This window comes from Cyphellophora attinorum, assembly GCF_001299255.1.
Source record: "Cyphellophora attinorum strain CBS 131958 chromosome Unknown Contig4, whole genome shotgun sequence".
In the NCBI taxonomy this organism is placed as follows: Eukaryota; Fungi; Ascomycota; class Eurotiomycetes; order Chaetothyriales; family Cyphellophoraceae; genus Cyphellophora; species Cyphellophora attinorum.
In genome coordinates this window covers 19,461-34,463 of record NW_017253232.1, presented here as the reverse complement: position 1 = coordinate 34,463, position 15,003 = coordinate 19,461, and the positions used below count along the sequence as shown (strand labels likewise).

Genomic DNA, 15,003 nt, shown 5'->3' with positions numbered 1-15,003 from the left:
TCGTGATGTAGTGGAGATTTGCTCAAGTCTATGATTGGTGGCACACTTACCGGACTTGAAGGCGATCGTGCATCGGAGGCTCGCCGAGCCGTGCCTGAGATTTTCTTTGGCGTTTCCCGGTACCAAATTTTGCTGGTTTCTTCAAGCTTTTCGGGCACATTGAGTTCCGCATGTCAAGTCCGTATACTCCAGAACCATGCAGATGTCTGCAGTTGGGTCGCAGGCGGCTGAGAGAGCCCTGTGGCCTTCGGTAAAGTCGAATGGAGCATTGACGGTGACCCCGACTTTGAAATCCCACGCGCCGTGGAAGCGCCCCGGAGGAGCCTGGCCGGGGTCAGCTGTCAAATGCAAGATCGCGATTGCGATCCGGTAGTCATCCGAATGGCTGCGGTCAGACTGGGGTTCTGTAACAATTCAAGAACAGGGTCGCGGCCACCATGCAGTACTTGTCGACGAGAGCACGGCGATGCTGTTTCTAGGCAGATATCCTCTGGCACTGACAGAAGCTTGGAAAGCCTTTTTGGCGGTGGAGAAGCGGTTTGTGGGGTGAAGGCTAGGTATACGAAAGTTTGGGATATCAAAAAACTTGAAGTGTGAAGGATGTGTCGTGCTGAGCTCCTGCAGTAGGGACTAGGTACTCTGTCCTTGGCTTACCTTCCTAAATCAATCTCATCCTGCTTATCTTCGCATCTCTACTAGCCCTGTCCGTTACATGGCCAGTTCGACTCGACCTTGAGGAAAAAGCTTCCGTCAGTCAACACCTCCCACATGTGGAGCTATTGAGTTTGATGCCCAATGCCCTCCTGTTTCAAGACGCACCAGTCCGCTTTGGTAACAGTTCAGTGATCGTCGTGCTCGAAAGGGCCGCCGAGTGACGCCTAGAACTGATTGAAAATTGTGTGGTGAAGCGAGCGTAACATGAAGAGCTCGAAGTGCATCATACTGATCACTACGGTCTAAGCTCGGCCGGGTAGTGCTTGAAGACCGTTTGGGGTGATCGACGGATTTTCGAAGCTAGCAGAGCCAGCCATCATTCGACTCTTTCTCGGTTGTTGATTTCGGCTGCTTAAACATTTCATCAGCCCAACAGAACCTCAGTCGCATACGCTTCACCGCTGAAAATGCTCAAAATTTGCTGAAGTGGCGGTTTCAGAGGTCAGGATAGAGCCAAACCTTGGGACTAACGACGGTGAGCCTTCGAGAACATGAATACGAGCCTACTAGGCTTTTCTTGAGCCCCAACTCCGAAATTCGCTTTCTCTCCTTACCGCTATGTGGACCATGGCATGGGAAGCGTTTCACACATCAGTAGTTCATGAATCGAACACCAGTACTCAGATTGGACCTCGCACGAAGGGGCTGTTGTGCCCGGCAGTACAGACGGCCATGCGTTTGGAGGTTGGTCGAAGTCATGAAAATGTGAGCCATCTGCCACCCCTGACGTTCATGGTCAGCTTCTGCCTATCACCTTCGCTTTGTGACGGGAGGCACCGGGTTGATAGCCGGTCGGTGTGTAACCGCAAGATCAACCATGCTCGCCATACTCTTGTCTAAGATTTGGTTCCGAACACCTAACACAATGTCTCTCGTACACAGGTCTGGTCTATCTTACGATGCAGGGTTGATTCTGATGCAACTCTAATATTCTAACAGAACGCTTCGCTTAGTGGAATCCCGGAGCAACAAGATTCAACAATGGTCGTCCCGACTATGACAGCCCATAGCATAGGTACAGATCAAACCCAGCACACCGGATCAGCACATCCAGTTGCTTGCAGCGCGGGCAGTGCATCTGTGGGCATGCATACCTCCCGGTCTGGATCCCGTGCGAAAATGCTGTTTCAACCTGATGTTATTGGATGGTGACAGGAACATGCCTAAAATTTGACACGTCGTTGTTGTCCAGGTACTACGGCTACCTTGCACACTGTTCGCGTGATTCTGAGGCCCGCGCGTCCTTTTACAAGCTTGCTCGTAGTCTACTGTGCGAATATGACAAGGAAATGAGATCCGTGGCGAGATCAGGAGGAATTCGGCTCATCACGAAATCGATTGACCAGTATGAAGAGCCGATTGAATGGGTTGCTTCGGCATTTGCTGCTTCAGGACATGCCTCGCCGTTAGTGAGAGCCCTGGCGGTACTGTGCTTGTTCGCTGCAACTGGCGTTTACACTATTTAGGTCGCCTCAGACGTCGCGTGCAGGATGCTGCCATGACGCCTTGCAAACATGCGCATGGAAGTCCATAACGTGAGAATTCGTACGCCAAGGCAAAGGGAACAGTGCCATCATCAAGGGAAGAGCGCCGGACACAGATAGACTTCTTTCCTCCCTGAGCATGATGAGACCCAATAACGACGCATGAATCGTGGGCCCTCCTGGAGTACTCCATCCATCCATGCGATCGGCCCGTCGTTGGTTTCGCTGCCCAACATCATTGCAAAGCTTTTGACTCGTGAGAAGGTCACATGCCTCAGCGAACAGCTCAACGCGCGTCGATCTGCAGCAAACATAGTGTGACAATTGAACACGCAGAAGGCAAGTGAACATGCCCGCAATGTAGCAGGTCACAGTCGCAGCGGGTCACAACGAACCTGGGACCTCGTCTCCCCTATCTTACATTTCGATATTGGCGGTGCGGTGCGCCAGCCGAGGAGAAATAAGTTAGTCTGCTGGAAGTCAAATCCAAAGAGGGCACGAGCTGACTGGGGTGAAGAGCAAGCGGTGACCACTTCGGAACACCAAATCCACCCTGCTCGAGTAGCGAGGATCAATCCCTGCCATGCCTCCTTTCGAAGTGAGAGGACACGATGTCGCGTACGGGATAGTCTGGACTCTGAACCGTCGGAAGGTGTAAGCTGTGAGTACCGACGAAATGCTTGAAAATCTATCTTCCGACAAAACGTGGGGTCGTGATGACAGGTGAGATATCCGAGTAGCGGTGTGATTCTGAACCGCGCTCCATACTGGTTCGCAGCCCTATGTCAGCTCAACAGATACCTTGTACTTTGCTTGGTCCAAGGCAGGCTCGGTCGCCCGTTCTTCCGCCCCATGATCACTTTGAAACCACCCATCAGAGCAGCGGACATGTTCCTCCTGGTCTCAATCCTCGGCAGTTGTTCCCAGCCGTGGCAGACGAGGTGGTGTCACCGCTCAGAACGGTGGAGCAATTGATACAGTCTTCGTACCTCATTGCACAATAACCTTCCGGCTAATAATCTAAGGACAGCGGATTCACCGTTTCATCGATTCGAGCTTGGTTGACACGAGGTGTCGATCACTAAAGACCCTGGGCTATCCAACGCTACATTCCACAGCTATGGGATGGATTCATGGGGAATCTCCTTTCGCTCGGCCCTACTCGTTCTTGATATTCTCGTCTAGAGCCTTTCTCAGAAAGCAAGATGACATTCGAGATCGTCCGGCTCGAAAAGGTCTGCCGCGAATACTTGGCAAATCCATTATGTGCTCTTCACTGTGACTGGATGTCAGAGTTGACAATTTTGCCCTACCGTCTCATGAATATCTGGGATTCGCCTCGTTTCGATCGGAAAATCTACCCTCACCGCGAATTCAATACGTGGTTCTGTCTCCACTAGCTGTGGGTGTTGGCAGCCTTATCGTCAAGAGGACAGGCCTACTCTGGCGCAAGATGGCTTGATTAGTCGTCACCATCGACAGCGAGCTCTTTCGATGAGACGAAGACGCTGGCGGTCCGTATCAGCAAAGTGGTCATAACACCGAGCAAGTCATCCCAACGACATCGTCGACTGCGCGCTCAGGTTCTACGGCTTCTCATACTGGGCGGCGGTCTTTTGCACAAAGCGCAACACCATCTGCGGAGGCTCCCGCTGGCCAAACTGCCATGGCCGGCTTCTACCCTCACGATCTCGGCTCTGTCTCGCCTAGCGAAGGGCAGCATGGAATGACCGATGTACATCGCGCTGGTCCAGGAGGCGGCGTACCACCACCAGCCGGACATATGTCCAGCCAGCTGATGATGCAAAATCCCAAAAGGCATATCGACAGCGCCGCAAAGATCCCAGCTGTGACGCTTGTCGGGAAAGGAAGGTGAAATGTGATGCGACGGAGACCTCGAGCTGTACGGAGTGCTCTAGTCGTAACGTTAGATGTCAGTTCACCAAGGACACCAACCGGCGCATGTCGTCCATCAAGCAAGTACAGGATCTCGAGAGGCAGTTGATTGAGACACGACAGCAACTAGATCGCATTCGATCCCGCGAAAGCAAGATGGACGCGATGGACGAGTACTCCTCTGATAGTGGTCCTTCAATGGGAACAGATCTTCCCATTATTGGTCGCTCTCCTCGTCGGATGTTGAAGGCGCGTACACCGCAGGATCTGTCGCAGGCAAGAGACAATCTCACCAACTTTGGTCGTGGCGTTCTGAAGCCTCCCGTGACGCAGGCGCAGGCCCTGAATAAGCCGCCACTGCCGCCAGGCATGGAGCTGCCGAAACTGCCCCCACGGACCAGTGCTGACCGCTACGTACAACACTATCTCGATCGCATACATCGACACTATCCCGTCATTCACTGGATCACTTTTGAGACCCACTACCGCACCGCTTTTGATGACGGCCGACTTCGAGACCTGCCACCTGAAAATGTCGCTGTACTGTTTGCTGTCCTGGCATGCGGTGCAGTGTCTGCGTCCGATCCAGCAATTTTGCAGGAGGCGCAGGAGAATTTGACTAGAGCGGTGTCTACCATCAACTTTTGGGAAGATGACATCTCCACGAACCAGGTCATCGTGGCCTTCCTTGCCAGCTTGTTCCTTGCCGAGATTAATCGCAAGACAGCAAGTTGGATATGGGCAGGATCCGCTATTCGTGCAGCTCAGGATCTTGGTTTGCACGTCCAGGGTGGTCAATGGTCGACAGTCGAGGGCGAAATGCGCAAGCGTATTTGGTACTCATTGTACCTCTGGGATAGGTCAGTAGTTGCAGCGCGTTGCTCGGATCGGACTAACGTTCACAGGCTCTTAGCAACCGAGCTCGGTAAACCTATGTTGATCAACGACGACGATGCGGACACCGAGTACCCCGAGTTGCTTGATGAAGAGAGGGCACACCTAGGGTTGCTTGAGAAGGCTACAGATCCGTCTCCGTCGATGTTAATAATATCACATATACACGTCGCCCGTCTCATGTCTCCGATCGCCAAACTCTTCCGATCTCTCTGCATAACAACAGAACTACTCATCAGATTCGAAGGTCATCTGAAAGACTGCCTCAGTGCTTTCCCGAGAGTCTTGCAATTAGATACCGACGAGCCTATCGATCCTCGATTCCTCTCTCCACTCATATCGTTTCAGAATATTCGACTTCTGCTGCATCGCCACAATCTGTCCCCGTCATGCTCGCCTGAGCAAAGGTCGCAGGCTATTGAATGGTGTATCGGAACCGCTCGAGACACAGCACAGATCGTTGCGCGTTGTCTGAGGCCGGATGCACATATCGCTGAGGCCGAGGCAGAGAGTCGTTTTGCTTTCGCTGCCACCACGATGCTGTGTACACATATGTGGAGGTGCATGCTTTTCTTGCTTTTCAGGCCGATAGACGATGCCTTCTTCGCCCTCGTCCGGGCAGCCAGCATCATTGGGACCAGAAGAGCGGTGAATTTGAATTGTGGCAGGTATCTGTCATTTTGTTTACGTGGACTGGTGGAGAAGCTGGAGTATCAGCCGCCCATGCCCATCGATCAGGACGAGGAAATCGTCGTATACCTTTCTGGGGATCTTCAGTCGAGCACGAACAGCTGGGTCTGGGGAAGCGCTGAGACAGGCACGCACCTTAGCCGAAGACAAAAGCATGGTAGGCTAAAGTCATCACAAGAAAAAAGTTCATTGACCATGGACCCGCGACCATCATCAAGTTGGGACAGCACACTATCGCCGACAGAACAGCAAGATTGGGGAGGATGGCAGACTGTCGAACAAGGTGCCCGCTACCTTCAATCTCTGCAGGAGAGGCAGGCTCAAACCGCTCAATCGTATCCGCACGACCGGCCGGTTACCATTCTTCCAAGGATCATGACCTCAGACGAGCCGACGTCAGCGCCATCGCAGACTGCGCAAGGATCGAGTCTTGCGCCAATCTCGCCGTCGAGCCAGAGTCAGTCATCTACGGATACCACGAACGCGGCGAAGTCGCGTATGACTATCGCCAGCCTGATCTGAAGTGCTTGACGAGCTCCGGCTGCGGTCCGCATTTGCCTCTGCCTCGCAACCTGAAATGCAGCTGGCAGGCATCTTACGCCGCCCACTGTACATATAGCAGGAGGAGGTTGAAAAGTCGGCTCTCAAAAACTCTTGTATACCCACCATGTAGAGAACTTGGACACAAATCCACGATCCGCCTCCTCAACTTCGGATTCCAGGGGTTTTGGTGACACTTCCGAGGTCCGTCCGCTGCTCCAGTCAGTGCCGAGGCTAGACCCAAAGTAGAAGGCGTCGGTGACCCGACGCCGTCCCTCCTTGGCCTCGGCGAAGGAGACAAGGAAAATGAGCATGTGTCCTCAACCCTTGCGCTATCGAGCATGACGCCTTCCTAGCTTCGTTATAAGTGAACAAGTGACGCCTGTGTGATCAAGGAAAGTCGCAAACGGTAGACTCGAACGTGACCTTCGCACCCCTCGGCGCACGTGAGATGCTTCCCATACGCTTCGAGTCATCGTCATCAAGGCTATGCGAAAGCCGCAGGGCCCTTCCTCTCGGCCACATGTCTCCTTGACGACGAGTGCTGCCAGGAACTGGCTGGTTCTGGTGCTCAGCCTTCTGACGGTGTTCACGCGGGCGTTGTCGCCATCGGAAGTCGCGGGTTTACGGTGAGTCTCCCTCGAGGGACATGTGGCAGGGCAGATATCTGACGTTCTGCGCAGTAAAGAGACTGAGGACCTCTTCTATCATGGCTACGAAAACTACATGGCCCATGGCTTCCCGGAGGACGAAGTCCGACCGCTCACGTGCCGACCCTTGGCTCGAGATAGAGAAAACCCCGGCCACTTCGAGATCAACGATGCGCTGGGCAACTACTCATTGACGCTGATAGACAGTCTGTCGACGTTGGCAGTACTGGCGTCGTCACCCTCGAATACGAAGCGTAACAAGCCTCTACTACTGTTTCAAGATGGCATACAGCGACTAGTTGAGCAGTATGGCGATGGCACGGATGGCGCTAGAGGTAGCGGTATAAGAGCCAAAGGTTTTGATGTGGACAGCAAGGTACAGGTCTTCGAGACTGCTATACGTGGGCTCGGAGGCCTGTTAAGTGCACATCTATTCGCCGTAGGCGACTTGCCCATACGTGGCTATGCGCCTGCAGCATCACAAGCAGACCACGCACGAACATGGCACTCGATACGCTCATCTCCGGGCCCAGGCATCAAGTGGAAGAACGGGTTCACCTACAACGGGCAGTTGTTGCGCCTAGCACATGATCTTGGAAGCCGACTCCTGCCCGCGTTCTGGACAGAAACCGGCATCCCATATCCGAGGGTGAATCTGAGGTCTGGCATTCCTTTTTATGCCAAGTCTCCGCGCAACTTCAACCCAGTCGATGGTCAGTGCGGTGTCACTCAACAAAGCGGCTCTCCGGAAGTCACAGAGACATGCAGTGCGGGTGCGGGCAGTCTAGTCGTCGAGTTCAGTCTGCTCAGTCGCTTGACCGGAGACCCGAGATTTGAAGAGCTGGCAAAGCGTGCTTTCTGGGCCGTTTGGAATCGCCGCTCAGCCGTTGGGCTTGTTGGTGCAGGTATCGATGCTGAGACCGGCGACTGGCTCAGCCCTTGGACTGGCATTGGCGCTGGTATTGACAGCTTCTACGAGTATGCCTTCAAGTCCTACGTCCTGTTGTCAAGAGATGGCCGTCCACAGTCCATCGAAGTCGACCGCGGTCACGATCCTCGAATGCTTTTCGATGAGCTGAGTGCGGATGAGGACAGTGCAGACAGCTTCCGTCAGGCTTGGGTAGAAAGCCAGGGGGCCATCAAACGACACATCTACCGGGGCTCGAACTTCCAGCACCCGCACTATATACAGGTCGACCTGAACACAGGCGCTTCTCGCGGCTTTTGGATTGATGCACTCAGCGCCTTTTATCCTGGCGTGCTGGCACAAGCTGGTCACATCGACGAGGCCGTAGAAACGCATCTGCTCCAGACTGCTCTGTGGACTCGCTTCTCTGCTTTGCCAGAGCGATGGAGCCTGATTAGCGGAGGTGTCGAAGGAGGCCTCGGCTGGTGGGTTGGACGCCCTGAATTCATCGAGTCCAATTATCACATATACCGAGCGACCGAAGATCCGTGGTATCTCTATGTGGCTGAGATGACTCTCCGAGATATCAAGCGTCGTTGTTGGGCTCGGTGTGGGTGGACAAGCATACAGAACGTCCTCACAGGGGAGCAGACCGATCGCATGGAGAGCTTCTTCCTTGGCGAGACAGCCAAGTATCTGTTCTTGACCTTTGATCCGGACCATCCGTTGAATCATCTCGACGAGCCTTTTGTGTTCAGTACCGAAGGACATCCGTTGGTCATACCTAGATACATTGGCGAAGACGCCAAAGCGGCGCCTGCCAGGCCGACCTTGGAACCGGAAGTGTGTCCGCCGAAACCAGCCTCGTTGCCGTTCAGCATATCTTGGACGGCTGCGCGGCGCGATGTCTACCATGCTGCCTCGCTGGCCCGATTACATATGATGCCGATCAGAGATAACATCGAATCTGCTCTAGGCGAGTATGCCACAGATCACCCGAGCATAAACATTGCAGACCTTAGCTCGCCTTCCAATTATACATACTATCCTTGGACGCTCCCGCCAGCCATGGTACCTCACAATGCCATGACAGGTCTGATGCCCACCAAAGCCACTTTCGACATTACGTTTCCGACGATTTCCAACGAGGCAGCGAAGCCTTCGCCGCCCCTTCAGCGTCTTAATGAGGGGATATTGATCAATCACATTGGTGGCCTCAAGCTCGGCATGATCCAAGATGTCCCGGACCTCGATGGCGAAGCATATCGTATACAAGCAATCAATAACCTTGCGCTCGGCAAAGATGAGAAGGTGTACTTGTCGCGGGAAACCGACGCAGGTGTGCTGAGTTTGCAGGACCCGTACTTCACACGCATCAGAGATAGGGTCATGCTCGATCTTGTCGTCGATGCACCGCAGTCAGCCGCAGCTAACAGCTCCAGTACAGTGGCGCCGTTTGCGATCGAAATTGCTAATGTCATCGACACAGCGGATGCTGCCGCTCGGTCTGCCTGGAATGCGATCTTCGGTCAATTGGCCAGCTTGATCAAAGACAATGCTTTCCCACTCGCCATGCCTGTCAGTACCCATCAAGCTACCGCAAATCTGGCCAAATCTACAGTGCTATCGTCCTCGGGCCAAAAAGGAAGACATCTGGTTCCTGCCATCACCGCAACAGGTCTGGGCGCTGCTGCCATTCCAGACTGGCCGGATTCGCATCCCGATCCTCGCATCGTTAGTCCAGTCCAGCAGACTTCCGACCTCCCATGGACCACATTCTACACTCCTCCTGAAGACAATGCAGACCTCTGCAATTACCGCCTTCCCTCGATCGTTCCCAGAACTCACAAAGTTATCGTTGCCAAGCGCGGCGGCTGCTCTTTCTCAGAGAAGCTGCGCAATATCCCCGCCTTCCCACCGTCATCTTCGTCTTTGCAGCTGGTTGTAATCGTTAGCTATGGCGTCGACCAGGACGCGCAAGCCACCTCGAGTACGAGCGGGAACATCGACCAAGACGTATTGGTCCGACCACTTCTCGACGAGGCACAACTCACACCAACGGGCTTGGCTAGACAGAATGGCGGCATTCCGATGGTCATGGTTGGTGGAGGGGCGGACACGTGGGAACGACTGAAAAAGGCGCAGGGAATGGGTATAAGGCGGAGGTGGGAGGTACAGTGTCGGGGAGTGAGGATAGATAATCTGGTGATCCTGTGAGAATGTGTAGGTTGAGCAGCAGCATTGTGTCAGTACAGTGGGTCGCACCTACCTAGATAGGCAACTACGACTTGGACGCCAAGCCATGGTCAACAATCTTCCAGGACTGCTCAAGCAGTCTCCAGGCGTCCTTCCGCACTGCCCCTAAGCATAGAGGCTTTTCTCACGACGAGGATCAGGACTGGCCAGTTTTCAGGTCCTCCGAGCCAAGATTGGCAAAGTCGATAATTAGTTCGTCCCGGAACAAATTTCGCGATCTTGGGGATTTCGTCGGCACGGTGAGGGCATATGCGGCAGAGTAACGCCCTGCGACAGAGATGCTCCTTGATGCTGCGCCCGTCTTTCCCCTGGGTTTCAAGGTCGGGGCGCCGGGTTTGCAGATTCGAGGTTTTGGTGGTGATCGGAGTGCCAAGACTTGTCGAGGTAGGTCTTGGAGGTGGAGGGCATAGCAAGATAGCATAGCCGTCGTGGAGCTTCTCTGGCATGGAAGTGCAATGGTACGACAGTATGACCCATTGTTTGACTCGAGGAAGGCTCTGCGTGCGTGAGAGACTCGTCGAGTATCTCATGTACGAATTGGATGGCGGAGAGACCGGTTGACTGATGTTGGTCAAGACCGGATGACCGCAGTAATGAGACCTTAGTGAGGCCGGCCCAGGGAGCGCGCAGAAGACTGGACCGAACGAATGCTCTAGCTACAGACCCTTTCCTCTTCCGCGACACTGCTGATCTCGGCAAGGCTATCGACATCAGCTGGTGTCAGCCTATCCGCAACATCTTGAAATCCTCCGGCTGCACCAAACCACTTGCTTCTCCGTTCATCAAGCCAGGAACAAAGGCTCTCGACGTGAAGATAGATGACTGTTCTGGGTCTCCTCGCAGGCAGTAAACAGCAGGTTGTCCAGAAAGGACGAAGATGCCGTGCCCTGCTTGGGCTCCAACAGTACCACATCCGATCCGGCCGCGAGTAGTCGTGAAGAAGACTTTGTTGACCCAGAGTCCGATAATGACTCCGATTGCACTGGTGATGGTTTGTCGGCGCATTGCGGGCATCGCGACCCAATTGACTAGCCCGCCACCACGTACAGACTCAAGCAGAGCGTTCAGCAGAGGCAGTGCCGCTGGATCTGCGAAGTTGGGGATAGAGTCGACTTCCAACGAGGTCACCGCGGCCATGGTACACCAAAAGTCCGACAAACATCGTACTCGATCCCCAGGCATCGTCTGTTCGGTCATTGCCCAGCAGCGATTCATCCATGCCAGAATTGTTGAGAGCGATCCAAGAGCGTTGGCCGGTTGCATAATTTCGCTCTCTCGGTGCCATGTTAGGTCTCCAAGCACATCTTTGACAGCATCAATACTGGCTCCAAGGACGAGAAGGGAATGATCTCGCGTTGAGTCCAGCTGGTGAAAGGCCTCTCCCAGGCTCGAGCCAGCGTCGCCGGTACCCTCGCGTGGGTTGGAATGATGCATGGCGCTCCAATCCGGGCACCACGAAGGCATACCTGGCGGCCTGCCCGAAACTGTTGCTGCAAGTAGTATGGTGTCCATCGATTCCCATGGGAGGTACTCGATCATTACTTCCATGAATTGAACATACACGCCGAGGTAATGGTCTGACTCTTGGTTGTAGACAGCAGGTATTTTGTGCTGGAGCTCGTGTGGCAAAAGGCCCAGTAACGCATATACTCTGTCCTCTTTGACGAGACATTGGCGTCCAATGCTGCACTGGATCATATCTATCAGGAAGGAACCACCCGCGCCAATTGGGCGTGCTAAGGCATATAGATTTTGTGCGGAAAGCTTCAGATCGTCCACCGTGGAGATGATACTCGATGCCGGAGCTGAAATAACTGCCACCAAGGACGAATCGTACAGCTTGAGGCCTAGATCAAGGAATATCGCCCAGTCCAGAGAATGCGAACCGCAAAGCACAACTGCGTTTCTTGCAAGCTTGAGCTCCTGGAAGGTCCAGAGGCGATTGAACCATTCTCTGGCATACAGAGATCTTAGAGCCGACCATACGGCTGAGCGCCTGTTTGGTAGGCCGCGACGAGCTAATTCGCTATCATGCCACTGGGTGGATTCCCGAGAGCGTTGGAGTGTGCTCGCTATAGCGGGAAGCTGCCCTGTAAGTTGATCGTCGTACGCTGCTATAGAGGGTTCTACGTCCTGCCGACGGTCAGGACAGCCGAGCCAGGTTAAGACATTCAGACCGAGGTCACTCGCGTCAGCGGCAGGCCCTAGCCACACCAGGACTTGCTTGGCCTTACTGTAAAGTTCGCCCATGATAGGTATCTGACAAGATTTCTCGTCAGCGTCGGCCTGGTTGATACAGATGGCATCGATCCAGATGGGGCCGGAGGAATGGACTCGAAGCCAAGGCAAGGCGCCGAGCAGATTGGGTGCCACGGGTAGCCAGCCGTGCGTGCTTGTGGTCCTATCGGTGCAAGCAACATGGTACAGCGGAGGGTCGGGGTTGGAGCCCCAGACATAGGACAAGCAGTTGAAGGCAGGTGCAGCGTTTAGGAAAATTGTTTCAAGGATCAAGTCCACAGATGCCGGGTCGTCCCTAGATCTGGTGATTTCGAGCAGGCGAATTGCTCCATCTGGAAGCGTGTCGTAAGGAAATGTCGCGCTTGTACCGGCATCCATAGCTTATGATCAATCTTGAACCGTTCTCTGATGTACATCGTTTTCGTCCGCTTAAGTCGCGTCTTGGCAGGCATCATCTGACGACTCGGCGCTTCACTGCGAAACACTAAGGTTAAGGCAACAGGCGTATCGGTTAAGAGGACGGCTGAGGAGGGGCGGCCTTACGAGACCGGACGACTAGACAACGGAAGGACTTATTTGTCGCCGGATGACAGAGATGCGTGTCTAGGCAGAGTCACATTCAGAGAAGTGATGTTCGTATCATATTTGTTCAAGTAGGTAGACAGGAGATGTTACAACTGGTTAGTGAGAAACACACCGACTCGGCGTCCAGGGCTTTGTGAGACATGGGTCGATCGTGATCTGACACCATTTGTTGTTGTTCTTGTAGTCGTGCTGCCTGGACTCCTGTGTGTGAATCTCACAGACTATGCCCGCACACTCGTCAGATAGAGCGTCGTTTCCCCGATGCATGCCAGTGCGCGTTCGGCCATGTGGGTAGTCTTAGGGCGCCCAAGACAATCGCCAAAGTCGATCGACGATCAACGGGCCTCATTACACGTGATGACGGCTTCCGTCCGGGGGCCCGTGAATCTTAGGTACTTGTAGACAGGGGAGTGTGTTCAACCGCCCACAAAAGTCGTCCACAGAATTCGTTCCACCATGACGACGTACAGACACGAAGTCACAATCACCTCCGCCGGAAGCCGGTCCCATGCGGCCTCAAATATGTACAGCGAGCCTAAGATCTTGCTGTCTCGGCGCTGTTTCCATGCTGCAAGCAGCTCATTGTTCGGGCCGAGGAGTTTGAGATTGCCATGGCAGATTGGCGAAGCTTTGGAATCATTCAGACTTTGTAGAACACTATGCGAGCCTCTCCAGACGAACGCCTGGCCGCTTTCCTCTGCAGATGCGTTCAAGGGCTGTAGGCGATAAACTCGCTTGAATCCTTGCTGTCGAACCTGCCACTCGCGGTACGTATCGTGGGGCAGACTATTGCTGTACTTGAAGCAGTCACTGACGTAGCCCATCTCGATCCTGGCTCTGTTGCCCGGAGGCAGATTGCCCAGAGGTCGCATCACCTTAGCGACTGCGGCGTTGATCTCGGTCGCTGGCTTTTCCGATTGGGTGGCACTTTCAGATTGGCCGGCCGATAGAAGCAGGAACTTTGGTGGAAGTGTTGCCATGCATTCCCACCATTTGAGAGCAGTAGTTTCGTAGAGGAGACCGATATCATGGCCGTCCTCGTCCAGTTCCCTCACCTCAAGCCGGAGATTCTGCGGGAGAAGGAGCCCCAAGGCCGTCGACTTTTCGATTTGGTACTTGCGATACTTCGATCCACCGTGCGTGCTGTTGCTCGTTCGATCGTGGCTGCTGCTGCCGCTGACATCTCCTCGGGTACCTCCAACACCCTGGGTCTGCCGTGAAGCACTTGATCCTGAGGCCCTCGTTCTGCTGCCCATCGTTCTATTCTGGCGATCTCGCGGGCCTGCTCAGCACTTTTGGGGTGGCAGGGACATCCTCCTGGAAATCGTAATTCTCGCGTTGTTATAGTTGTGTATCGAGGATGCACGTGCCTGTTTCTCATCAATCTCGTTGCGTCTGCTCGTTCCGACGTGACTTGATGCACGGGAAACAGTGATGTGTATGACGGTGGCACTTCAGCATCTTGTGTAGTTGACGACGAGTCAGATTGTGTAGAGGAAATAAGGGAAAGGACTGAGCCCACTGAGGACCCAGACCGCGTTGACACCGACATAGTGGGCCACAAGTATTGCTCGAAATGCGAAGAGAGGAGGTCATGCTAGGCAGAGGGTGGCCTTCTTACCATATATTCAAGCAAACAGTTGAGGCGGACTATGCCAACAAAGTTGCTGGGGAGTGTGCCAGACTCAGCACGCGTGGAGGATGTGGAGCGGATGGTGGAACTGGGAACGGAAGAGGACGGCTGTCACGAGATCGTCCAATGACAGCACTCCGTTAGAAGGAAATAGACCCGGTTGAGTCTTGGTTTATCTTCGGGAGGCCTCGGCGAGGTCTCGGCAGAGTGTTTCGAGTGCCTGCCCAAGACGAGAATTGTAGGCTGTGCTGTAATGTGATTTTCTCGGCTTGCTTAGTGAAATCTTGGAAACGGCGGAGGCGAGAAGTTGACGAGTTGCTGGCACTCGGGTTACACTCCATGATCTTCAGACTGCTTGTGACATATATAGTTCTCGAGAACGTCAGTGCCTGCTTCATCGACCGATGAACTTGCAAGACGAATACGACAGATCCAGAAAGTCCTTCAAGCTTCCTTTGGAGACAATTTTGACAGCAGCGGTCCATCGGAGCAAGTCGTGCATGCCTACGGGATGGT

At 54.0% G+C, this 15,003-nt stretch overlaps 4 protein-coding genes across 4 annotated transcripts; 2 read left to right on the top strand and 2 right to left on the bottom strand.

Annotated features, from left to right (window-relative positions):
* Positions 1 to 3,864: 3,864 nt before the first annotated feature.
* Positions 3,865 to 6,200, top strand: AB675_6108 (putative transcriptional regulatory protein; the record flags this gene model as incomplete). The annotated part of the gene is made up of 3 exons (XM_018146372.1): positions 3,865 to 4,047; positions 4,137 to 4,954; positions 5,000 to 6,200. 3 exons carry the CDS (start codon positions 3,865 to 3,867, stop codon positions 6,198 to 6,200), a joined length of 2,202 nt encoding a protein of 733 aa, XP_018003755.1.
* A 507-nt stretch (positions 6,201 to 6,707) lies between these two features.
* AB675_6107 (ER degradation-enhancing alpha-mannosidase-like protein 1) lies at positions 6,708 to 9,992 on the top strand (the record flags this gene model as incomplete). Its single annotated transcript, XM_018146371.1, has 2 exons — positions 6,708 to 6,847; positions 6,902 to 9,992. The coding sequence occupies 2 exons, from the start codon at positions 6,708 to 6,710 to the stop codon at positions 9,990 to 9,992; spliced, it is 3,231 nt and encodes a 1,076-aa protein (XP_018003890.1).
* Positions 9,993 to 10,751: 759 nt separating this feature from the next.
* AB675_6106 (uncharacterized protein) lies at positions 10,752 to 12,647 on the bottom strand (the record flags this gene model as incomplete). Its single annotated transcript, XM_018146370.1, has 1 exon — positions 10,752 to 12,647. The coding sequence occupies one exon, from the start codon at positions 12,645 to 12,647 to the stop codon at positions 10,752 to 10,754; it is 1,896 nt and encodes a 631-aa protein (XP_018003819.1).
* Positions 12,648 to 13,270: 623 nt separating this feature from the next.
* On the bottom strand, positions 13,271 to 14,110 carry AB675_6105 (uncharacterized protein; the record flags this gene model as incomplete). The annotated part of the gene is made up of 1 exon (XM_018146369.1): positions 13,271 to 14,110. The coding sequence occupies one exon, from the start codon at positions 14,108 to 14,110 to the stop codon at positions 13,271 to 13,273; it is 840 nt and encodes a 279-aa protein (XP_018004018.1).
* Between the last annotated feature and the right edge of the window lie 893 nt (positions 14,111 to 15,003).